At 62.1% G+C, this 25,933-nt stretch overlaps 1 protein-coding gene across 5 annotated transcripts in view; it reads left to right on the forward strand.

The window, feature by feature from the left end:
• MME (membrane metalloendopeptidase) overlaps positions 1-17,460 on the forward strand; it is a 33,505-nt gene extending 16,045 nt beyond the window's left edge. For all 5 annotated transcript variants that reach the window (XM_055129417.1, XM_055129415.1, XM_055129419.1 and 2 more), the window contains exons 9-23: positions 2,258-2,392; positions 3,982-4,083; positions 5,689-5,825; positions 5,919-6,012; positions 6,879-7,007; positions 7,428-7,526; positions 9,104-9,184; positions 9,598-9,701; positions 10,691-10,749; positions 13,650-13,769; positions 14,768-14,901; positions 15,130-15,195; positions 15,762-15,857; positions 16,008-16,084; positions 16,531-17,460. In XM_055129417.1, coding sequence (XP_054985392.1) covers positions 2,258-2,392; positions 3,982-4,083; positions 5,689-5,825; positions 5,919-6,012; positions 6,879-7,007; positions 7,428-7,526; positions 9,104-9,184; positions 9,598-9,701; positions 10,691-10,749; positions 13,650-13,769; positions 14,768-14,901; positions 15,130-15,195; positions 15,762-15,857; positions 16,008-16,084; positions 16,531-16,630 — 1,533 coding nt within the window. In that variant the 3' untranslated portion in view covers positions 16,631-17,460. The remainder of the gene's footprint in view (positions 1-2,257; positions 2,393-3,981; positions 4,084-5,688; positions 5,826-5,918; positions 6,013-6,878; positions 7,008-7,427; positions 7,527-9,103; positions 9,185-9,597; positions 9,702-10,690; positions 10,750-13,649; positions 13,770-14,767; positions 14,902-15,129; positions 15,196-15,761; positions 15,858-16,007; positions 16,085-16,530) is intronic.
• Positions 17,461-25,933: the final 8,473 nt, after the last annotated feature.

The raw sequence follows: 25,933 nt of genomic DNA on the forward strand, positions 1-25,933 counted from the left end.
CTGCCCCTCCATGGAGCAGATACTCTAAAGACTGTAGAATCGGAAGTACTCAGGGTGGACTCCTGGCTCTGTGCTCAGGGCGGACTCCTGGTTCTGTGCTCGGGGATTATTCCTGGCTCTGTGCTCAGGGTCACACTTGGCCGGGGTTAGGGGACCATGTGTGGTGCTGGGGATAGACCTGGGTCAGCCGCATGCAAGGCAAGTGCCGTCTCTGCTGTCCTGTCGCTCTTGCCCCAGCTCGCTGCTTCCCGTACTGAACACGGCCCTGGCTGGCTCTGGTCTCTCCCTCCCAGAAGTCATTGGCTCTTAGTGGCTGGAAAGAAAAATGGATTTCAGCCTTTTGCGAACCCTGACAGGAGTGCCGTTTAGATACTGAAATGTGCGTTGGCTACTTTCTCCCCCATCCTGGCAATTATGTTACTTGACACTTTACATATTTCAAAGTATCGCCTGGAAGGAAATACAAAGTCTTCAAGTAGAATCGGCTGTTGGAGAGGTGGGAGCCAGGCTCTGCAGCTACGGGTAAATCTGGAGGCAGCAGAGAGGATGGAGACAGTAATTGGCCTGGTATGGGAGTCCCCTAGAGGGGCGCTAGGCCCTGTGGCTGCACTGACCCCCCTTCGTGTGCTCGGTGCAGAGCTGGCTCTCGGCCAGCGGCCCACTGCCTGGCTGTTGCCTCCTCACCTGCTCACAGAAGCGCAAAACCCCAAACCCCAACTCACAGAGCGATGCTGGAAACCTCACTGTTTCCCCGGTGACCCCCTCCTGCAGGGGGACAGGCGGGCAGGATCGAGGGCCAGCAGGGCAGTGACCCCAGCTTCAGGGGGACAGGCGGGCAGGATCGAGGGCCAGCAGGGCAGTGCCCAGTGCCTCTGCTGTCTCCTCGTGCGTGGAGTGAGAATTCTGAGTACCCGGCGTGGGCAAAGGGGGGGTGGCGGGAACCACACGGACACTTTCCTGTGTCTCTGCTACCCGGGGCCAGCCGGGAACAGGCTCAGAGCCGGGAGGGGCAGGGCGGTGCTACACGCAGGGTCTGGCCTGGGTCTGTCTCTGCCCGAGGAAAGGCCCAGAGGGGCCCCAGACCTCCCGATTGTCTGTCCTGGTTCTCGATGCTGTCGTCCACCGGGGTGACCCTCTTCACTGATGTTCTCTAGGTTTCTGCCAGCCCGTGCACCCTCGGGCTCTGGGCCTGGCGGGGACAGAAGCCCCTGGGTGTTCCCTCGCCTTCCCTGGGCGGTTCCCGTGTGCAGCCGAGCAGAGCAGTGTGCGGGGCCCAGGCCTCCCCCGCCTGCTTTCCCAGGCAGCAGGCGGCAGGGGTGCTGGGCCCGTGTGCTCTCGGCTCAGCAGCGCCACCGCTGACCCTTGGTGCCTGGCAGGGCTGCCCTGGGCCGAACCCTCCCCTGGGCTCGAATGAGGCATTGGGGGGTTCTGAAGGGAGGACAGCGGACGGGCTCACAGCTGCCTCTCAGGTGAGGCCGGGCCCCTCGAAGGAGCCACTCTGGACAGAGACAAAACCGCCCGGTCCTAGGGAGCAGCTGCAAAACTGATGGAAACCCACAAGTTTATGTTGGAGGAACTCAGGAGAACGCGGCCTGGTAAACACAGAATACTGCTTGTCCAGGGGACAGTCAGAGAGAATCCTGACAGTGTTGTTGAGCTTCGGGCTCTGGGCTCATAAATGGTCGACATATACGAGCAGAAAGAAGTCTCGGTAAAGGACATTTTGTCATGAGATGTATGATTACAGTAAAATGACCAGTGATGTGTACTGACCATGTTCTTGCAAAGGCAACACGAAGCAACTTGGCCAGAGTCCCCAGAAGCTGGTCATGACCAGCCCCCAGCACTGTGCCGTCACCTCTGTGTTCCCGCTCAGAGACTCAGTTCTAGGGATCTGTGCAGGGCGTTTCTCCTGGGTCCTGGAGAGGATTTGCATTTCATTGTGCTTCGTGGTTTGGCAAACATGAATAGTAAGTGAAAATTAAGTCCACAGCAGGTAGGGCGTTTGCCTTGCACACAGCCTACCAGGGTTTGATTCCTCCATCCCTCTCGGAGAGCCTGGCAAGCTCCCCATGGCGTACTTGGTATGCCAAAAACAGTAACAAGTCTCACATGGAGACATTACTGGTGCTCGCTCGAGCAAATCGATGAACAACGGGACTACAGTGCTAATTAAGTTCATTAATTAATTAAGCTTCAGCATGTGCTGCTGTTTCAACGAAGGTTTCCAGTTATTCACTGCCTGCTTCTCCCTCAGGCGTGCAAGGCGTATGAGGAGTTCATGGTTTCTGTGGCCATGCTGATCCGGGAGGAAAGAGGACTGCTGATCAACAGGACACAGATAGAAATCGAAATGCGAAGAGTGATGGAGCTGGAGGGGGAGATCGCCAACGTGAGTTCCCTGCTCCCGGGCCGTGCTCCCGCCTTCCCTGCCGCCCTGTTGCGTGTTTGCGGGTCAGTCTGTGGCCCCTGCGGGTGCAGCCTGCCAGGAGGAGCTTCAGCAAACCTCTGGCCGCTCCCCGCGGGAGGCGACAGAGGCGGCAGATACTAACGATAGGCGGCAATACTAATGATACTAACGAGGCTCTGACTCCGCTAGTCTGAGCCAGCCGCAGGTTCCACTCACGCCCGCTGCTCACCGCTGGCCACGCTGGCGGCTCCCTGGTGCATGGCCCAGCACCATTTCCCCATCACAGTGAGGCCAGCTCGGTCCCTGCGCGGAGCCGGGGGCCGGGCAGTCTGCTGTGCCCAGGGGACGGGCCGGAGGGGAGGCTGGGCGGGCACGTACTCACCCGACCCCCACGGGCTCATCTCTGCAGCTCCCGTCTGTGGGGTCTGCACAGCACCGGGCCCAGAGCCCTGTCTACATGGCATCCAGGTCCATGAACCCTGTCTACACAGCATCCGGGCCCAGAGCCGTGTCTACACAGCATCCGGGTGCATGAAACCTGTCTACACAGCACCCAGGTCCATGAACCCTGTCTACACAGCATCCGGGCCCAGAACCCTGTGTACACAGCACCCGGGCCCAGAGCCCTCTTTACACAGCACCCAAGGTCCATGAACCCTGTCTACACAGCTCCTGGGTCCATGAACCCTGTCTACACAGCACCCAGAATCCTTGAACACTGTCTACATCTACACAGCACCTGGAGTCCATGAACCCTGTCTACACAGCTCCCGGGGTCCATGAACACTGTCTATGCAGCCAGCCCGGGTGGGCTGCACCTCTTTCAGAGTGTGGGCTGCTTCCTCCTTCACCCTGGCGTGGCAGAGTGGCCTCCTGCCGCGGCCCCGTGTGTGGCCACGCCCTCAGGTCAGGGTCTCGGGGCCAGTGTTGGCTTCCTGGGGCTGCTGGACGCCCAGGGCCCGCTCAGAACAACTCGTGGGGGTCAGCGTGAGGTTCGGGGTCCCCTGTTCAGCCTCCCCATGGGGTCACTCTGTGTGCATCTTCCCCGCCCTCTGGCCCTCGGGGTCCTGGTCGTGGCCTTGGCGCTGGGCTGCTCTGTGCTCACCCATCTCCCGCCTCAACATGTCTGCCGTGGGGACTGTCGGGCAGGTTGGGACAGTCGCTGCCTGGGCGACGCAGAGTGGGAGACAGGCCTGGGGCTGCGGCACTGAGTCGGGCCAGGGTGTCTGAGAGAGGCCGGGCGAGAGTTTCCAGGGTGCCCGAGAGAGGCCAGGCGAGAGTTTTCGGCTGTGACGGTCAGACAGCGCCAGACAAAGGCGAGTGGCCTCAGGGGCACAGGCCCAGGTGCAGCCTCCGTGGTGGCCCCGCACAGAGAGGCGGGAAGGCCCGTGGGCCCCACACAGCCCAGCCCGTCAGGGGCGGGAGCAGACTCGAGCTCGGCTTTCCCCGCAGTGACCGCGCTGATCACGCGTCCCACCCCTTCAGCTCTGTGGTGCGGCTCCCAGAGCTCCGCCCGGGGGGCGTCGGGAGAGGTCTGGCTCTGGAATAACGATCGAACATTAAACCCACAGGCCACCACCAAGGCAGAAGACCGGAATGACCCAATGCTCCTCTATAACAACATGACGTTAGACCAGGTCCAAAAGAACTTCTCCCTGTCGATGAACAATCAGGTAGGTGGCCAGCTGTGTAGACTCCTACTGTCACTGCCACGTGTGCAGTGTGGACTCTGGTGTACGTAGATCCAGTGGCTTATTCTCTGAGATAAGCTCAGCCTCCAACGTAACATAGATGACACCGACTCTTTGGCATCCTTCGGAGACCTCAGGAAAGGACTTTAAACCCTTGTTTGGCGTGAACTGCCACAGGGACACGCACGGGCGAGCAGCTTCTCGGGAGAGAGGAACACTCAGCCCAGGAGGCCAGGGCACGCCACAGGGTGTGTGGAAGGGAGAGGGCCCTGCGCCCCCTGCCCTGTGCCCACCGTGGTGGGGTCCTCCCGCCCAGTGTCTCCCCTCCTCTGTCCATGGCCGTATCCCGCTGTCTAGGGAAGAGTGCGCCAGAGCCAGACGCCCTCTGGGTCCCCTCAGTGATCAGCGCTGGCCTCTTTTTTCTTTACCACGACTCACTGCCCAGACTGCAGCCGCCCGTGGGGCTGCCACTGTGCCCCGGTGCATTGGCTCACCCACACGGGCCGAAAAAGCTGCAGTCTGGGAAAGTGCCTATGGCCTGTCCCTCGGCCCGGCCCACGGCCCCCCACAGCCACCCACAGCCTGCCCACAGCTCCCCACAGCCCGGCCCACGGCCCCCCACAGCCTGGCCCACGCCCCCCACAGCCCGGCCCACGGCCCACCCACGGCCCACCCACGACCCACCCATGACCCGTCCACGGCCTGTCCACAGCTCATCCACGGCCCACCCACGGGCCATCCACGGCCCGTCCGTAGCCCGGCCCACAGTGGCTACCGCTCTGCTGTAGCCACATAAGTGGAATATTTTTCGCACAGTGTGTTGGAAAGGGGTTCGAGGGGGTTCAGTGCTGAGCTCAAGAAGGGGCGGAGAGATGGCTCAGGGGCCTGGGCGTACACCTGACATGCACAGGGACCCAGCTCTGGTCCCTAGCACCCCAGAGCCCCTGTGCCAGCAGGACCCAGCTCACCAGATGTAACTGGAGTGGCCCCGGGGCCCGTGAGCACTGTTTGGGAGACCCCAATGCAGAACAAGGAGACGGAGAAGGCCCACTTGGTGCTGCCCGTGCCTCAGGCTAGCCACTTCCCAGCGTCCTCGCACCCTGAGCCCTGAGTTCCAGCTGGAGTGCCAGGCCCGCGCCCCGCCGCCCAGGATGAGGCAGGGACACCCCCACCGCAAGGCACCACACGGCAGCCGCTGTCCCACAGCCCTGACTCTGGACCCACGCGCCCGCCTGGTTTCTTCTCCATCTTCCTTCTCCACGGCTCAGACAAGGAAATGCCAGTGGCCCGGTTCCTGGCCGCGCCGCCCTGACCTCAGACGTCGGCTTTGGCCTCAGGGGTCGGCCTCCCCCTCTGGTCTGCTTAGCCGTCCTGCTATTGGTCAGCTCCATTACTGAGCACTGAGCTCATGCCAGCACGGCTGGGACCACGGCGGATGACCCCAGCAAATGCCAGCGACCAGTGCTGGGCAGGAAGGGATGCCCATCAGATGCCCAGGCCCTGCCCCCGTCCCTGTAGCCTCACCCCTGTGCCCGCCCCTGGACAGCGAAGTCCACCTGGTGACTGGTTTGTGCTTCTCCTTTTCAGCCATTCAACTGGTCCCTTTTCACCAACGAGATCATGAAGACCGTGAACATCAGTGTTCCAGATGAAGAGACTGTGATCGTTTATGCTCCCGAGTACTTAACCAAACTCAAGGACGTTCTTGCCAACTATAGCAAAAGGTGGGTATCCTGGGAGCCCGGGCTCAGGGCTGACACTGACCGCGCCCTCCACACCCGGGGCCTCACCTCTGCTGTGCTGCCTTCTTTTGACAGAGATCTACAGAACCTGATTGCCTGGCACTTCATCATGGACATGGTCAGCAGCCTCAGCCGCAACTACACGGAGTCCCGCAATGCTTTCCGCAAGGTGAGGGGACACTGCCTGGGGCAAGGCCGCAGCCCGTGCCGGGCCCCTGGCCAGTACAGCAATGCCCAGTCCCGTGCTGGGCGCAGTGGCACCTCCCTCAGTGGCTGCTGTGGACACGACTATAGTTTTTGCCGAGGGGGGTCTTCTGTGTCACCATGGTGGTCAGCCGTGGTGGTTAGCCATGGTGGTCAGCTATGGTGGTCTGCCAAGATGGTCAGCCGTGGTGGTCAGCAGCAGTGGTCAGTCATGGTAGTCTGCCAAGATGGCCAGCCGTGGTGGTCAGCCATGGCCCTGTGACAGGGCTCAGGGGAGAGGAGAGCTTGGTTTTCGGCTGTGTTGCGAATGACCGGACCACTTACCTGGGCTGACCTTAGTGGACTCGGCTTCCTGGTGCCCCATTGCTACACAGACAGGCAGGCGGGTGGGGTGCACTGGTGTGGATGAGATGGAGAACCCCCAGGCCTGTGTGGGCCCCTGCAGCCCCCGCTGCTGCCGGCCTCCTCGGGGACCAGCCAGTGCCCTGGGAAAGCCTCTGGCGGGACCGTCGGTCCCACCATCAGGGAAGGCGCAGGCCGTGGGGATGGTGTCAGGCCAATGAGGATGAGGGGTCGAGGTTGGGCCCCATGAGGGGTCAGGGGTCAACCAATGAGGGGTCAGGGGTCTGCCAATGAGGGGTCAGGGGTCAGCCCAATGAGGGGTCAGGGGTCAGCCCAATGAGGGGTCAGGGGCCGGCCAATGAGGGGTCAGCATGTCAAGGTGGGTGATGCTGCGGCCGGCGTGGCGGGTCCCCAGGGTGGGGCCGGGCTCTTGGGAGGGCCGCGGTGCCTGGGCGTCCGGCCCCCACTGTGCCGCTTCCCTCCCGCCAGGCGCTGTACGGCACCACCTCGGAGACGGCGGCCTGGCGGCGCTGCGCCAACTACGTCAACGGGAACATGGAGTCGGCGGTGGGGCGGCTGTACGTGGAGGCGGCGTTTGCCGGGGAGAGTAAACACGCGGTAACGTCCCCGCACCTGCGGCAAGGCCCGCCCGGCCCCTCCCCGGCCCTGGGTCCTGCCTCTGCTGAGCCCGGCTGCCCACGCCTCTGAGTCGTGTCCTCCTGGGGCCGGGGCGGGGGCAGGGGAGTCCCGGGGGCCCTGAGCCCCGAGAGGAGGCCCCCGCTGGGAGCAGGCCCTGGGCCCCCCAGCCCACGAGCCCCCAGGGGAACCCCGCTGGAGCCCGAGCAGGGAGGCGGGTCTGGAGGCAGCCTGGAGACGCCCTTGGCGCTGACCCGCTCTCTCCTGCCTCGTGCTCGGGGAGCCTCGGCCTCCAGGGCTGACGCAGCGCCCAGCCCGGCGCCCAGCCCGTCAGCCGGCTGGGGTGTCTGCAGTATCCCGGCCCTGGCGGGGCCCTGAGTCCGTCTCTGCTCTCCCCCTGAGGTCGAGGACCTGATCGCACAGATCCGGGAAGTTTTCATCCAGACCCTCGATGACCTCACCTGGATGGACGCGGAGACCAAGAAGAAGGCGGAGGAGAAGGTGGGCACTGGCCGCGCCGGCACGTCTGGGCCTCACCTCTCACCTCCGCAGCCGTGTCTCCCCTCGCCCGCCCGGAGCACCAGCTGCGACTCTCCTCCCTCCCCAGGGCTGGGAGGGCCCCCGGGCCAGCCCAGCACACAGCGGGCGACCCAGAGACAGAACCGGACAGACGCCCCATTGCCCTTGATTTTATGGAGAGGAAAACTCCAGAAAACAAGGGGCGTGATTCGTGAGCAGATGGTGGGAGCAGGTGGTCCTGGGCTCCGCGTCCCCCCGCCCCCCGTGGACGAGGTGGAGGGGCCCCTCATCTCGAAATAGTCGTTCACGGCTGCAGATTCCCTTAGCGCATCCCTTGTTCCCTCTTCTCCTCTGACCTAAGGAGGGGCGAGTGCGAGCTCTGTCCCAGCAGACAGAGACGCGTCTCGGAGCAGCTGGAGGGACGGGCCCCCTGCAGGTCGGCCCACAGGCGGGCTGGCCCCGGGCTTTGACCTGAGGCGCCGTGCCCGCAGTGAGCTTGTGGCCAGGTCGCAGCATTCCAGCCCTTCTGCATTGTTGTGACCCGTTCGGGCCCTCGGCACCGTCCCCAAAGAGTGAGAATCCACCAGGCTGCTGGCCCTGCGGGCACAGATGCTCACTGAGCAGTGCTCGCTGTGCTGTGCTGTCAGCTAGGGCCGTGGCACGGAGCGAGTAGGGGCAGGAGGTGTGATGGGGATGGCCACGTCAGGGTGAGTGACGGAAGGACAGCCCGGCTGACCGGGAGAGGGCCAGGCCCTGGCCCCCTCGTCTGTCCGATGCCCGCTCTAGGGCCTGGCACGTGCCCTTGTCATGTGGCTCCTACACTCAGAACACAACTCTGCTCCTTGAAGCTGAGGGAAGTAAAGCTCTAGATTGTCACCCTCTGCAGGACACGGAATGAAAGTGTGCGCGTGACAGAGGATGTGTCTGTGCGAGCGTGTGCGAGGGTGAGAAAGTATTGTGGGAACGTATATGAACATATGTAAGAGTGTGAGCATGAGCATATATGTGTGTGCATGTGTGTGTGTATATGTGTGTATGTGAATGTTTGAGAATATGTGTGTACATGTGTGTGTATGTGAATATGTATGAGTGTATGTGTGCGTGTGTGTGAGTGAATTGTGAGTGTGCATGTACGTCAATATGTGAGACTGTGCGTGTAAATATGTGTGAGTGAATGTGTACATGTGTGTGTGAGAGTGAATTGTGGGAGTGTATGTGAGTTTGTGCAGGTATGTAAGTATGTGTGAGTGTGTTTGTGTGAGATTGTAAGAGTGAATGTATGTGAGTCTGTGTATGAGTGTGTGTGTTTGTAAGCGTGAGAGTGAGTCTGTACCTGTGTGTGTACATGAATGTGTGTGTATTTGTATGTATGAGACTGTGTGTGAGTGAATAATGTGGGTCTGTGTTTGTATGTGAGTGTGTGTGTTTGTATGTGTGAGGCTGTGTACGAGAGTGAGTGTGTGCCTGCATGTGTACATGAGTGTGTGTCTGCCCATGGCATGTGTCACGTGTGCCCTGGGACTCACCACGGACACTCACGGCCAGTGTCCCTCTCGCAGGCCGTGGCCATCGTAGAGAGAATCGGCTACCCTGAAGACATCATCACCAACAACGACAAGCTCAACAAGGAGTACCTGGAGGTGAGTCCTGCATGCGGGTGCCGCCCTCTCAGACCCCGGGGCCACGGAGCCTCACCTGCAGCCGCCGGCCCTGAGTCCAGCTGGGAAGGGTGCATGGTCCTCGGGCTCTTGTCCTCCACACACTCGTGTTCACACACACTCACACTCAGGTCCACTCTCGCACCTCTCCCCCACACTCACACCTCAGGCCCCGCGTGCTCGCCTTGGACCACCCTACTCTGGGTGTCACCCCCATGCGTGCTCACGCCCTGTGGTGGGCCTGGTTTCGCCTCCAGCCACGCTTCTGAGCTGGGGGCCAAGGGTTGGCATGGCGCCTCGGAGAAAGTTGCTGCAGGCAGCCGTGTGCGTGGGGGGGCGAGAAGACCAGGGCCCACCCGGACCCTGGCCCAGCAGCCCCTCTCCTCCCGACGCAGCTGAACTACAAGGAGAACGAGTACTTCGAGAACATCCTCCAGAACCTGCAGTTCAGCCAAAGCAAACAACTGAAGAAGCTGCGGGAGAGTGTGGACAGGAGCGAGTATGTGCGGCGAGGGGTCAGGGCCAGCCGTGGGGCGGGGGAGGGCGCGCTGTGGGGGACGGGGTGGGGAACAGTGGCCAAGGGGTCAAGGCAGCCAGGATCAGGGCCAAGAGACAACCACAGAGTGTCCTGCCCCGCGCCCGGGCTCCAAGGGGGCCACCACGTACTGCGAGTCCCGACAGCGCCCACAGCACACATGGGTGGCTGTGCGTGCCTGTGTGGACGGCTGTGCGTGCCTGTGTGGACGGCTGTGCGTGCCTGTGTGGATGGCTGTGTGTGCCTGTGTGGACGGCTGTGCGTGCCTCGTATGGACGGCTGTGAGTGCCCCGTGTGGACGGCTGTGTGTGCCTGTGTGGACGGCTGTGCGTGCCCCACATGGACAGCTGTGAGTGTCCCATATAGAGAGCTGTGAGTGCCCCGTGTGGATGGCTGTGCATGCCCTATGTGGGTGCCAAGAGTGGACAGAGGGGCACAGCTGGTGCTTGGTCTGCGACAGGGCCAAAGGGGCCTGGGTCCCGGCACACACGGGTGGTCACAGGTGGTTTCGTCAGCCACGAAACCTCTGTCCAGGCTTGGCCAGCTGCAGGTCACTTTTTGACATGCCACTCTACATGGCCACGTCCTCAGGAAACCCACCGGGTGACGTCTCGGCATTTTGGCTGGACTTGATCCGGACTCTCCGTGGCTGCCCTGTGGTGCCTGGCAGTGGGGGGGCACCGGGTCTGACGCCAGCATCCCCTGGTCCCCGGGGATGCCAGCAGATGCCCTGGTTGGGCTCTGGGCCCGCAGGTGTGGCAGCTGGACTCGGGCCGGCTGCCCCTGAACCAGCTCCCCGGGGGCCCACTCAGATGTGGGGGCCAGAGGGTCCGTGTGAATTTCCGATTCCTCCGGAATCCCTGTGGTTTCCGCGGGCAGGAGGTTTCGAGGGCAGGAGGGCGGGTGAATCCTATGACCCATGTCCTGGGTAACAGACCCCGTGTCCCCTCCAGGTGGATCAGTGGGGCCGCCGTGGTCAACGCTTTCTACTCCTCGGGCAGGAACCAGATAGGTAAGGCTGCCTGGGACGGCGAGATCCCAGCTCAGGGACGTGAGTTGGCACCTGTGCTCGGCTCGGCCGCCATCACGGCCAGTCACGAGTCCGGCCGCGTCCACGCTGCAGTTTCATTCATAGCTAAAAGGGCTACTTTCGGAGTAATTAAGCTTCGTGCTAGATCCTTTTGGGGGGAAGCTTTTGGGGTCACAGCTGGTGACGCTCAGGGCTGACTCCTGGCTCTGCACTCAGGAGTCACCCCTGGCAGTGCTCGGGGGACCCTCTGGGATGCCGGGGATCAAACCCGGGTTGCCGCATGCAAGGCAAACGCCCTCCCCGCTGTGCTGTCGCTCCAGCCCCCAGGCCCACTTTTGAAGCTCCTTCTCTCTCCGTGAGTCTCGACCGGTTGGTATGCACCAGCTTCCTCGAGCGGTTGACGTGCTAAGAACCAGCTTCCCGGGTTCCCTCGGGTGGCTCTGCTGGATTTCTCTGTCCCTGTCTTCTTCCGAACGTTCTAGGGGGCTCTGAACGAGAGCGAGTTAGTGATGCCGGTCACCCAGAATGTCAGGATGTTATAGTCTTGGCTCCGGAGAATCAGGTGTCCGTCAGTAGTGGCACGAGGGAACTGGGCGTAGAGGTGAACGCTGAGTGTGTGAGCCTGAAGGAGTGGCGGTGGAGGGGAAATTCCCTCTCCTCCTGGCCTGGCACGACCAGCTCTCACCCTCTCAAGAGCCCTCTCAGGGCCAAGTCTCGTAAGAATCCTGTTCGGGACAGACAGTGCTCGGCTTGCACACAAGGGGTGCGGGTTTGATCCCCCTCCCACGTGAGGCCCGCGGGGCCCCCCAGGAGCCATCCCTGAGGACAGAGCCGGGAGCGAGCACTGGCGCTGTGCCCCCCGCCAGGACCGATTCTTGCACCCAGCAGCTGCCGCAAAGCCCCCCAAGGTGCCGTGGACCCCCAGGCAGGCCCGGCCCCCCCGCTCTGTGTTTCTAAGTGTGCCCGAGACCCCAGAGGGAGGGTCCCCAGCAAGCCCCTACCTGAGCCCGGCCCCCCATGTGGGAATCCCAACAAGCCCTTGCCGCCCCTCCTTTCAAGAACCGTGAGCTGAAAAGTCCCCGTTCTCGGGCCTTTCCCACATTGCCCTGAGCCCGGCAGGGCCGAGAAGTTCTGCTTCCTCTAGTACTCGAGAGTAAATACTGCCCGTCCCCTGCATGGGCACGAGATGAGAGTGTAATGGGAGGTCATCGGGAAAGAGCCGTTCTGGGTCTGCCGCTCGTGAGCCAGGCAGCGTCCGCGCTCTCCGGGGGTCCTGGCTGCGGGGTCTGTCCCCATAAGCCGTGCTGTGTCGAGACTCAGGTCGCATGACCCACTTTTCATAGAATTCCACAGCGACGTCTCGGCGTTATCTTGTTTGCTTTTCTCCCCCCAAAAGATAGAGTCGTACCTTGTTTGGCAAGCTTGAGCCTATATGAAAGAGGCTGAAATGAATTTGCTTCAGACCCGAAAGCCCAGAAGCAGTGGGGGCGGGGGGGAAGCGCCCTCACCACGCGGGCCATTGGCTTCGTCAGTAATTAACCTGTTGACAGTGTTGGACATGAAAAATGTGCGACTCAGCAGCTGGTTGGTCTCAGAGGTTTGAAGTCCTGTCGTAACAGCAGTCAGCCGACGGGGGAAATCCTCGCAGCAGAAATTCCGCTGACAGGGAGAAACTGGCCTTTGCAGAGCTGAACTTGAAAACTGTTTAATAAGAGCCATAAAACCCTTATCAGCTGCCTGAGGGGCCGGGCATTGTGAGGGCAGCGGGATCTTCCCTCCTGGCAGTAGAGTGCGTTGCGTAAGAGCGTTTATGTAATGGGCGGGTTCTCCGGAAAGCGCCCGGTGTGGGGGCCGCTGCACAGCTCTCATACGCGGAGCTAAAAATACCTCCCGGCGCTGCCGATGGCGCACACGTGAGGCGACTGCCCTGGGAGCCCTGGGAGCCCTGGGAGCCGGGCCCCGAGGCTGCGCTGTCGCACCCAGAGGCTGGGGAGACGTCCCGGCCTTTATGCCCGAGGCCTGGTCCCTGTCAGTCTGTGAATGTCGGATATTCCTTCCCGGGCCCCGGGCCCACTCAGGGGCAAGGGCTCTCGCTTCTCTGGGGCTTCCCGGCCCCCGGCTTGGCGTGCAGCGTGGACGCGAGGTTGCTGTCCAGACTCAGGAGGGCCCGGGAGGGGGCCAGGTACCCAGTCACTTCTCTGCAGTCTCCAGAGTAACAGGACAGAGCATGGAGGGCCGAGGAGAGATGCCCTGAGTGTGGAAATGAGACGGGAATGAGGGAGGAAGCAGGGGCGGGCAGGCCGAGGGCCTGGGGTTCGAGCTGCAGCCATTGACGACAGTCAGCAGGGCTGGTAGCAGGAGACCCAAACCATGAGACTGGACCCTGGATGCCGGGGAGGGAGACGGACACTGGCTGGGCTGGTCGGGCCGCCCAGGACCTGCTGGGGAAAACTTGCTCACTCCCACCGCTCCGTGTTCACAAAGGAGCGGGATAGCTGGCCGCGCAGGCGCTGGCCCGGCTCAGCCCGGGCACCACACAGGGTCCCCTGAGCACCCCAGGAGTGACTCTGGGCACAGCCAGGAGGAAGCCCAGGGCACTGTCCCACATGGCCACCCCCAGACACAGAGCCGGGTTGGTCAGCAGACGAGCCAGAGCCAGAGTCAGGGCGTGGAAGGGGTGCAGAGGGGCGGCCGGTCCCGGGACACACAGTCAGTGGGGCAGAGTGGACAGTCTGAACAGGAAACTCGGATTCCCCACGGTGAGGGAAGAGGTGGGAGCCAGACTGATGGAGGAGGCAGGGAGGGAGACGGGGCGGGTCCCGGGTGGGCAGTGGCCAGGACGCTGCGGCTGGCGGGGACCTGACCGCGCCCCCTCCCCGCAGTCTTCCCCGCCGGCATCCTGCAGCCCCCCTTCTTCAGTGCTGAGCAGCCCAAGTCCCTCAACTACGGCGGCATTGGCATGGTCATCGGGCACGAGATCACCCACGGCTTCGACGACAACGGTGAGCACAGCCCGACGGGAGCCGCCCTCGGGACACGCCAAGAGTGGCCGCCAGGGACCCGGGGTCACAGACCCGTGCAGGGCAGGGGACAGTGGCCCCTGGGGGCCAGTTGAGCACTGTGGTGGAGAGTCAGGGAAAGACAGGAGCATCTGGGGAGGATCCACAGGAGTCTGCAGGAGGAAATACAGGTGGAGGCCCTGCTGACCGCTCCCCGGAGGCGACCGGTCACACAAGCCAGGGAAGGGTCACTCTGAACACCCCGGCAGGTCACAGGTGCTCAGGGAGTGGCAGAGATGGGCCTGGGGTCAGGAGCACCGAGTCTGCGGAACCCACCCGGGCGTACTCGGGCAGACAGACCTCATGTCCTGTCAGGAAGGCGGGGAGGGAGGGGCCACAGGGCAGGTACACAGGGAGCCTATGCGCTCTGGGCTGAGAGCGACACCAGCAAACAGACACACAGACATGCAGCAAACACGCACAGACATGCAGACACACAGCAAACATGCACAGACACGCAGCAAACATGCACAGACATGCAGACACACAGCAAACACGCACAGACATGCAGCAAACATGCAGACACATACAACAAACACACACAGACACGCACCAAACACACGCAGACATGCAACAGATGCAGACGCACACACAGCAAACACGCAGACACACAGACACTCAGCAACACACACAGAGCAAACGCAGACACGCAGCAGATGCACAGACATAAACGTGCACGGGCATGTGGCAGGCGTGTCCCTGGGGGTGTGGGGCTGTGCCGCAACACGCTGCGGATGAGGCCTCAGCCAGTTGGAGGCACATGGGCTCCCAGAGGGGACAAAGCGGGTGGTTCATGGTCTGTGTGTGCGCAGGAGTGCGGGTGGTCAGTGGGAGCCGCTGCCCAGTGGGTCACCGGGGGGACACGAGTGCCTCCCCCGCCCCAACCCCGGGAGCCCCACGCAGGGTCCACCCCACGCTGACGGGCGCCCCACGCACTCCAGGCCGGAACTTCAACAAGGACGGGGACCTGCAGGACTGGTGGAGCCCGCAGTCGGCCAAGAACTTCAAGGACCTGTCGCAGTGCATGGTGCAGCAGTACGGCAACTTCTCCTGGGACCTGGCCGGTGGGCAGCTCGTACGTGCAGGACGGGCCCGCCCCTGTCCCCCGCGGTCATTGCTCCGGGCGCCTGGACTCTCCCCGAGCACAGCCCCCGAGTGTCTCCGGGCCCAGGACTGCCTACAGGCCGGGCCCAGGCTGGGACCCCCAGAGTGGCTCCGGCCTCCCGGCAGCTGCTTTCCCGAGCCCCCCAGCCCCCCGCCACGGTCCCTGTGACTTCCTCTTCCTCTTCCTCTTCCTCACCAGCTCAATGGCATCAGCACCCTGGGAGAGAACATAGCTGACAACGGGGGCCTCGGCCAGGCCTACAGGGTGAGTGAGGGGCTCTGTCCCCCGGGCACTGAGCACCGACCCGGCCACAGGGCGAGTGTCAGACTGTCCCCCGGGCACCGGGGCCCTGGCCCTGTCCAGCCACCACCGAGGGAGTCTCTTGATGAAATTAGATAAAGTGGATCAGTGAGCTGTGGGCAGAGAGTGGGGCCTCTCCAGCACCAGGGCCTGGGTGACACCGGCCCTGGGTGACACCATCCTGGGTGACACCATCCTGGGTGACACTCACCCTGGGTGACACGCCCAGGTGACGCTGGCCCTGGGTGATGTGGGCACTGGGCGACGCTGGCCCTGGGAATCAAGAGGAGAAGCTGTGCGTCTACCACAGACCCGTGTGGACAGGCCACCCCACGCTGGTCCCGCCCTTGAGGCCTCAGGGACTCTGGCCTTCTGGGACTCGTGTTCTGGAGCGCGAGGGCTGGGCAGGAGCCCCGGGCTCTGGAGGCGCCAGCAGCTGCGCCCGGGCCGGACAGTCCAGGCCGGGCGGGCAGAGCCGTGCGGGTGAGCGGCCAGGCCTCGGGTGAGCGGCCATGCCCGTCCCGCTGCAGGCCTACCAGAGCTACCTCCGGAGGCACGGTGTGGAGAAGCAGCTCCCCGGGCTGGACCTGGACCACAACCAGCTGTTCTTCCTGAACTTCGCCCAGGTGCGGCCGCTGCCCGGGGTCACCTGGGGGCCCGCGTGGAGCTCCCCGCCCTTCCTCCTGCCCCGCCCTCCTGCCCTCGACTCAGGCAGAAGGCTCTGGAAAGCACTGGTGGGTGTGGGAAGCTAAGCCCGACCCCACCCGTGCCTGCAGGTGTGGTGCGGGACCTACAGGCCCGAGTACGCTGTCAACTCCATCAAGACAGACGTGCACAGCCCAGGGCAATTCAGGTGCGTCGGGGCCTGCGGGAGGCAGGTGTGCTGCTCACACACCCGGTCAGCCCACCCAGAGGGCTAACCTTAGTCCTCACCCTCACCCTCACCCTAACCCTCACCCTAACTCTCACCCTCACCCTAACCCCCTAACCCTCACCCTCACCCTCACCCACAGGGGGGCCGTGGGGAGCCAAGGAATGGCCCACCCTCTGGGCAGCCCCCCCGCCCTGCGCCCACCCCCTGAAACACACCTGAGAACCATCGCCCCCTGGGGTCTGGACTGGGCCTCACTGAACTCTGGAACTCGTCCGTGTCATTGGGACCAAAGGGAGTGACCGTCCACTCAGCAGGCGGCCAGGGGCGGGCCAGAGCGCCGGGCCGTGGCGTGCTGGCCGCCTGCTCTCCCGCGGCGTGCCATGGCGGCGCCTGCTGACGCTTCCCTATCCGCGCTTTGCCCCCAGGATCATCGGCACCCTGCAGAACTCCCCCGAGTTCTCCCGAGCCTACAACTGCCACAGCCGCGCCTACATGAACCCCCCCAAGAAGTGCCGAGTGTGGTGATCCCGGGGCCCGAGCCCTCGGCCGACTCGTCCTGGAGCCAGACGGGAGCGCCGTGTCCCGGGAGCACTGTGTGTGCAGGGGCGCTGAGCCGACGTGGCGGGGGAGCGGAGGGCCAGGGGCTCCCCACGCGACACAAGTCTCCGAAGACACCCAGTCCCCGTCCCGTCCCTCGCTGCTCCCGCCGGCCACACTCCAGCCACGTCTGCCCACCCGCCACACTCCAGCCCAGGAGACAGGCTGGACGTCACGCACAGGGCAGGCGGGGCCGGTGCGACCCAGGACGCCGTCCCTAAGCAGCCAAGCGCCCCCAACCCTGCGGAGGTCGCTGCTGGGTGACGGGCAGCCCAGGGCTGCACTCCGAGGGTCCCTCGAGGCACTCACCGCCCTGTCCCGGCTGAAGGCCTCTGGCCGCTTCCTGTCGGGTTGGCTCGGAGGATCCGGAGTCCTGTGGCCCCCGTGATTTTTTAAGACACTCTCCCCCTGCCTTTCTCTCTCTCTCTCTCTCTCTCTCTCTCCTCTTTTTAAGATATTTGTAGCCATGTATAAATGATTTTTATATTTAATGATCGCCCACACATATGGCTATGCGGCTGCTGTCACCGTGATCCTTCTCGAAGCTTCCGGAGAGCTGTGAGGGCCTGGACAGAGGAGACCCGAACCCGGGAGCTGGGAATCCATGCCAGGAAGGCGAAGGCAGCCCCGGGCAGCCTCCTGGCACGGCCCCGACACCGGGCGGGGGCTGCCCCAACGCCCTCTCTGGGTCTGTCCTGGCTCGTCACCTGATGGGAATATTTTCATAATAAATTGACGTTGTGATTCCGTCCCATGCCTGGAGGCTTGCGGTCTCTTGGCGCCTCGGGGACGGGCTGCAGGGGCGCGGTGGGCGGCTCTGCGGGCGCGGCTGGACCCGGGCTCTGAGCGAGAGACTCGTCCCCTCAGGGCCCCTCTGCAGTCGCCGTGCACAGCAGGGACCGGCTCCTCGCACCTGGCCCTGCCTGTGGCCGGCCGCCTCCACGCACTGGCCCCACTGCACGTCTCGGGGCTGCACCCCTGCAGGAGTCCCCAGGGCCCCTGAGCCTCCACTTCCACCCAGCCCAGCCCCTCCCGGCCCCTCCCGGCCCGTCCTGATGGGCCCCTGGGCTTGGGGCCATCGGTGGCCCCGGGGTGTCCTCCGTGACGTGGGCCTTGCAGCTGGGGTGGGCGCACCGCATGGGCCAGCGCCACTGACCGAGGACACCAGAACAAGGGACTCTCCGGCCCGGCTCTGGGCACCCCCAGCTCTGGGAGACGCTGCCTCCTCCGGAGAGAAAGCTGAGCAAGATTTTCTGGACCCGCTTCTGCAGGGCCTGGATTCTTCTAGAAATGAAGTTTCTGGGGTGACGGGCAGGGCCTCGTCGGGCCTCCTGACCCCCGACCCCGGGCGCAGTCCAGCAGAGCTGCCCTGAGTTGTGTGTCTGTGAGAGCTCACGCCCGTGCACTGGGGTCGACCCCCAGAGGGGCCTGACCTGTGACTTCACACCAAGGCCCAGTCCTGGTGACCCCAACACTGGTAGGGCAGGGACGGGGTGGCCCTCACCACTGGGGGTGGGGGCTGCCCCAGACTGTGCCATTCCGGACCCCGAGGGCATGGTGGGAGCACAAGAAGGGACTCCCCGAGGCGGCCGCAAGTGACCACAGGTATAAATGTGGGTAACAATAGATGACTACAGGTGACCGTGTGTGATCATGGGTGACCGTAGGTGACCGTGGGTGACTGCGGCTGACCGTGGGTGACCTCAGATGACTGGCTGACCATGAGTAACCGTGGGCACAGGGCCTTCCCTGCAGGGCGCCCCTCCCCCAGGCAGGCACAGTTCAGCCGTGACCATCCACAGCCCCCCACCCCCGCCGCAGGAGCCCAGGTTCTCCCGCTGTGGGCAAGGGGTGCTCCTGCCTCTCCTGGCTTCCAGTCTGTCTGTCTGCAGAGCCCGGAGTCCGGGCAAACAGGTCAGTGACACCATTCAACAACCTCTCCTCTTGCTCGTGCACCCTCAGCCGTCATCAGCAATGTCGTCTCTGGCTGTCAGGAGATTCATCCACGTTTTATTACAGTTCCACGTACCCAGGATTGTAAACAAGCTCCCAGGGAAACTTTCCAGGCGACTCCCAAGCACTCACTTACCACAAACACAAGTGTGAAGAGCAATGCCGGGTGGGAGAGCCCGTGCTTTGCACAAGGGGCCCAGAGGGTCCCCAGCACCGTGGGGTCCCCAAGCACAGAGCCAGAGGCAGCCTAGTTTGGGGACCGCCGGTGTGGCTCCAAAACCAAAATCAATAAACAACCGGATTTGCATGGAGGACGCAGAGCACCGAGCCTCAAGCCTCTGCCTGAGGAGACGCCTCAGCTAGCAACTGTCTCTGGCATCGTCCAGGCGCCAGGGGCCAGCCCGGCCTCACGCCAGCCTCCGCCCCAGGGCAGCGGAGCAAGAGGCCCCAGCAGGCAGGGCGAGGGCACCCCGCTCTGTCCGCCCAGGGGATAGAGCAGCCCCGTGTCTGGCACCCCGCCCGCCTCCCCGGGAGGCTGTGACCTTGGGCTGAGCTGCGCTGGGGCTTCCTTGTTTGCAAACTGCGGATCACGAGCCTTGTGATGTCCCCCCCGCTGCCGTGCGGGTCAGATGCAGCCACGGTCAGGCGGGCTTTGTCGAGGCGGCCTCTGTGCGTGTTTGGGGGACGCGAGCTCCTTCCCGCTTTGCTCCGAGAACAAAGAGAGGCGCTGTTGGGGGAGGAAACAGCCAGCCTGGGCCCGGCCACAACACAGGCAGAGGCGTGCGGGCTGGGGCGTCACAGGCCCGGGAGAGGACACACCCCTAACCGCGAGCAGCTGTGCTCCCACCTTGCTCCGTTTAGCCGACACACACTCAGGCACTGGCGCAACGGCCCCGCGCCCGCCCCCCTTGTACCCACAGACAGCAGCTCGTAAAAGTGTCCCTTAAAGCCGTGTCCTGTGTTTTGGGTCTTGCTTTCAGACACGGCCCAGACCCCACCGAGCTCAGGGACACTTTCAGAGCTGCAGAGAGGCCCCCCTTGGCCGTGCCTCGCCTTCCAGCCCTGAGCCTCCCTGTCACTCTGAAACGTGGGGCCTTTCTCAAGCGCTATTAAAATAAAAATCATCGGGAAATAAGAGTTCTAAAATTAGAAGCACTCCTGCACAAGCAAACGTTCTGAAGGCAAAATGAACTTCACTGGTGTCAGCCCGAAAACGCAGGCGCCTCTGCACCCTCTCCACAGCCCTGCCCGAGGCGGCTCCAGCAGGGCGACCCCCTTCCCTGGCTCCTCCGGGGCCCGGCCAGTCTGTCCCCCCATTCCAGAGACTCGGAACCGACACTGCTGTTTCAGTGGGGCACTTCCAAACGCTCTAACAGGCTCCCGGGGAATTCCCAAAATCCCGGACTATCAGCCACGTGAGCAACTCTGACTCCTCATAAAATAGCACAAAGGACGCTGCGTCTCAGCCCCCAAACGAGCCTGCACAGTGCTCTCCGAGGACCTGGTCCTCGTTTGGTCTTGTCACGTTTTAGAACAGGAGCCCGGAGGCACACGGGACCCTTGGCAAGTGGCAGCCACACACACACAAACACAGACACACATGCACACACACACAGACACACACAGACATACACACACCCAAAGAGACACACACAGACACACGCACACACAGATACACATAAAGACACACGCACACACACAGACACATATGCACACACACACAGACACGAACAGACACACACAGACACACACACATGCAAACACACGCACACACAGACACATACAGACACACATGCACACACACAGACACACAGGCACACATACACTCACACACAGACACACACGCGCACACACGCATACACACACGCAAACACAGAGACACACGCAAGGACATACTCACACACAGACACACATACACACACGCATGTACACACACTCACACATGCATACACACAGCCACTCACACACACAGACACACATACACACACGCATGTACACACACTCACACATGCGCACACACATGCACACACGTTCATACACACGCACATACACACACACACACACACACACACACACCCCTCCTCTCTAAAAGGAGGCATGATGGCCGGCGCTGCTCTCGTAGCTGGTCCAAGGTGCCCTCGCCAGGACTCGGGGCTGCTCCCAGGCTCCCCCCGGCCTCGTGGCTAAGGGCTCTGCAAGACGGGTCAGTCCACACGGTGAGGACCCACTGCCCGGCCAGGAGCCCAGGGTAGCCACAATGCTCACTCCCGGTGTTTCAGAACCGTCCGTCCCCGGGGAACCCACGGAGAGGCGCCAGCGAGGGGGCATTGGCCTGGCTCCGCCTGACAAAGGGCTGGTGCCAAGATGCATGAGGCAAAGCAGCCCAGAAACAGCCCCACGGGAGGGAGCTGAGCAGACCCTGTCCCACGCAGCGGTGCCGGCGGGAGCGCCTGCTGCCCCACTACCAGGAAATACACAGGGAATGACAGAGTCATCGCACACGGAGCCTAGGGACCCCTGAGGGGCGGGACGGGAGTCAGAGTTGGTTCAGCCTCTGTGGAAAACAGGCCTGTTCGGACAGAGCCGGGACCAGCCTGCAAAGACACAGGAGCATCGTTCAGACAACCCAGGGGCTCCACACCCTTGTGCCCCTCCCACGGACACAGAAACGTCCAGAAAGATAGAGGCTACTGTGGCAGGGCAGCTCACGCAGGTCGGGACGTGGACAGGTCTGACACAGATGCTGCTCGGCACACAGTGGAATACTACGCAGCCATGAGATAGAGCGAGACCTTGCCTTTGCCCCAGCACGGAGGGAGCCAGAGGGAGTCGGGTTATGTGGAATAAGTCAGGGAGACATTCCGGCTGTCTCACTCACCCCGCTGAGGGGTATGAAGAAGCAGAGCAACGGAGCTGACCAGGCCTGATGCAAACGAGCCTCAGACGCCCACCACAGAATGAAGGCAGCCAGAGGGGGAGGGGACAGGGCAAGACCCAGTAGACCGGAGTGCAATCGTGTGGGCACCTCAGTGGAGGGCATGGCGGGGTGACGGGCCAGACTCACGCAAATATAACAGAGTCAGAACTGTTTCTTGGACATAGTGTATGTTCAGCCCATTTTTGTCATAATAGAATCATTTTGTTAAATATAAAAGATGTTTAGAAAGCAGAAGAAAAAGAAATTCAAATGTGAAGCTTATAAGTGATGACTAAGCCAATGTTTTCCCTCTGAGTCAGAAAACAGGACCCAGGAGGTAGGAAGCTCCACCACACACACTCACACACACATATTCTGTCTCACATACACTCGCACACATATAAACTCTCACACTCTCACACACTCTCTCACTACTCACACTCTCAGTCAGAATCTCACACACTCTCTCACTACTCACACACTCTCACATATATTCTCACACACACTCACACACGGTACCCATATCTTACCCACATACACTCTCTCACACGCATACAGTCTCACACACACACTCCCACATTTTCCCTTTCTCACATACTCTCACACACTCTTTCACACACATTTGCTCTCACATACTCACACACACTCTCTCACAGTCTCACATACTCTCACATACTCACACTCACTCTCACTCTCTTCCTCTCACACACACATACTAACCGTATCTCACCTACATACACTCACTACACACACTCTCACATACTCACATATTCTCTCACACACACTCACGCATTTCTCCTCTCTCACATACTCTCACACACATTCGCTCTCACACGCTCACACACTCTCACAGTCTCTCACACACTCACACACTCACACTCTCTCACACACACAAACCATATCTCACCCACATACACTCACTACACACACACTCTCACATACTCACATATTCTCTCACACACACGCATCTCTCCTCTCTCACATACTCTTACACACACTCGATTTCATACACTCACACACACTCTCACAGTCTCTCACACACGCACACACTCACACTCTCTCACACACACAAACCATATCTCACCCACATACACTCACACACACTCTCACATACTCACATTTTCTCTCTCACACACACTCACACATCTCTCCTCTCTCACATACTCTCACACACATTTGCTCTCACACAGTCTCACGTTCACATACTAACACACACACTCACACATGCTCTCTCGTACACACAACCATTATCACAGCTCTAGTACAAAAGCCCCTTCTCCCAGCAGGCAGGAGCCAGGCCCGGGCCCCGGCCCGCAGGCAGAGCCGTCTGTGGCGCTGAGTCCAGAGCAGGCGGCTGCCCAGACTAAACCCCCCCATGCTCCGGCTCCCCGGGGGCGTGCAGGTGGGCCCAGGGCCTCCGTGCTTCCACAGGGCCTCCTGGGTGCCCTTCGCGGGCACTGGCTGCGTGTGCGGAACGAGCCCCGCTGGGTCGTGCCCCCCAGGGGCAGAGGTGAGTCCCGGCCTCGGGGGAGAGGGGGAGGCCTCGGAGGGTGCTGTGCTCGGGGGCCGCAGTGGGGGACGCTCTGGAGACGGCGTCCAAGCTCCAGGCCACGGACCTGGCCGGCCTCCACCTGTGTCACGCGGCACCCGGGCTGTCCCCGGCCAGGGGCAGCAAAGGTGAGAGGGAAGCCACGCCTGACGCAAATGCCTCCCGGGTTGTGCCAGAGCCGAGACTGGCTGCACAGGGCGGCCGCCAGGGCAGCAGGGGCCCAGCCGCTGGGCACCGGCCTCTCAGCGGCCGCGTGAGAACAGGCCCTGCTGCCAACGGCGCCACCCGTGGGCCGGACTGTGCCCTTGCTCGAGGCCGGGACCCAGGCGCTGGCTCTGAGCGGGGAGGGGGGGAACAGAGCAGCCACAGGAGGGCAAAGCCAGGTCCCTCCCCACTGACCGGCCCAAGAACCCTGCCAGGAGCAGCCCCAACAACCCCAGCCCCGAGCACTGCCCAATGGGGCCGAAAACAAAGTGAAGAAGCTCTTGGAGAGTGGCTTGGTTTTGTTTGACGGGGAGGGGGGTGTACCCCGAGGTGCGCAAGGGCACTCCCGGCTCTGTGCTCAGGGCTGACTCCTGGCTCTGTGCTCAGGGCTGACTCCCGGCTCTGTGCTTAGGGTCACTCCCGACTCTGTGCTCAGGGTTTACTCCTCGCTCTGTGCTCAGGATCACTCCTGGTCTGTGCTCAGGGGTCACTCTTGGCTCTGTGCTCAGGGTCACTCCTGGTCTGTGCTCAGGGTCACTCCCGGCTCTGTGCTCAGGGCCCACTCCAGGCTCTGTGCTCAGGGCTGACTCCTGGCTCTGTGCTCAGCCCTGGCAGGGCTCAGGGACCCCAGGGTGCAGGGGACGGAGCCTGGGTCAGCTACGTGCAGGGCAGTTGCCCTCCCTGCCACCCCCTCGCCCTTTATTCCCTTTCTACAAACATGTGTTGGTGGTGGTTGTAAAAATGGTTTCCCCACTACAACTTTTTCTTCTTTTTGATATTTTTCAAGTGTCATTTTAGTCACCATGATTTACAGTTTTGCGGTACTGCCAATGACGGAGCTTCATACACACAATATTGACCCCCGCCCTGCCAGGGCGTGCATCTCCCCGCACCCCTGACTCGGGGTCGCCCTCACCCCCGCCCACATCCCCACCTCAGTGAGCCCGCCCTGCGGCCAGTTCTCGGGCTCTGTGGCCTTCACCCACGCCTTGTTCCCGACTGTTTGCTCCTGGCCCACATCTGAGGTTCCTGCTCTGCGTCTGTCCCCTCCCGACTCGCTTCTCCGCAGAAGTCCCCCAGGCCCCCCGCAGAGGGGACAGTCGCGGCGTCCACTCTTCCGCCTGGCCATGCTCCCACTGTGTAACTGCCAGGGCTTCTTCACCTGACATCAGTTCCTGGGCGGGGGGATGTCAAACTCTACCCACGGCAAGCAGGGCTGCCACGTCTGTTCTGAGGAGTCCGGCCCAGGGTAGAGGCCAAGGAGGCAGCTTGCCGGTCAATAACAGACATACCAGCCACAGGCCCTGACACACCAGCCACAGACCCTGACACACCAGCCACAGACCCCCTGAAACACCAGCCACAGACCCCGACACACCAGCCACAGACCCCGACACAACAGCCACAGACCCCCTGAAACACCAGCCACAGGCCCCGACACACCAGCCACAGACCCTGACACACCAGCCACAGACCCCGACACACCAGCCACAGACCCTGACACACCAGCCACAGACCCCCTGAAACAACAGCCACAGACCCCCTGAAACAACAGCCACAGGCCCCGACACACCAGCCACAGACCCTGACACACTGCCCACAGACATCCCCAAGGACCCGCACGGCTCTAAGCACGGCCACTACAAGTCCCGTGCTGGTGGGACCGGGCACCTCCAGGCCGCAGAGTGACCAACGCAGACCTCATATTAATACAAATCTCTCAGACGGAGAAGCCGGCAGGCTGGCACCCTTGCGCCGCGGGAGTGCATGTGCCTTGCGCGTGGTCTACCAGGGTTCAATCCCTGTGGGTCCCCTGAGCACCACCAGCAGTGAGCCCTGAGAGCAGAGCCAGGAGCAACCTCTGAGCACCTCTGAGCGTGGCCCCCAAACAAACAAGCAAAGAAAAACCCCAGAAATAGAAACCGCCTGGAACTGTGGCCTGGCCTGGGTCTCTCGGCCGCTCAGTCCCCGGACCCAGCCCACAAAAACAAAACAGAGAGAAAGGAAGCTAGAAGACTCGGAAATGAACGTCTCTGAGGCCGGCTGCAAGTGTCAGCTCCCAGCATGAAGGTCTGGAGAGTCCCGGGAGCGGGATCGGGGTGACCCTGAGCACCTCTGGGTGTGGCCCCAGAGAAGCTAAACAGTCAGACAGGAGGTGGTCTGGCCAGATTCTCACAGCGGCTGAGGTGAGCTTGTCTCTCCCTCAGCCTTTGGCCCGCGTCTCCCGTTCGTGAGCTCTTACCACCAGTGTAATTTCCTGCCACCAATCTTTCTTTTCTAATTTGTTTTTAAAGTGCTTCCTCGGTGAGTTTTCGAGTTGCTCGAATTTCAACATGAAGAGCATACGACAGGGCCGGGCACACGGCTTGTCCCGCTTCCTCGGGGCCCTGGGCTCCGGCCCCACAGTCAACAAAATTAACCCATCCATTAATCAAAACCACACAGCATTTGCATAATTAGCAGAACCGTCTCTCTTCTAAGATCTGTGTAAACTCCAGGGCTGACCTTCCCCAGCTCCCGGTCTACCAAGGGAGAGATGCAAAGTGACAAGGCCGGGCGCGCCCTGCATCTTTCCAGAAAGGTCTCTGACAGCCCCTCCTCCCGGGCA

The sequence above is a fragment of the Sorex araneus genome, chromosome 2 (genome assembly GCF_027595985.1).
Source record: "Sorex araneus isolate mSorAra2 chromosome 2, mSorAra2.pri, whole genome shotgun sequence".
NCBI lineage: Eukaryota > Metazoa > Chordata > Mammalia > Eulipotyphla > Soricidae > Sorex > Sorex araneus.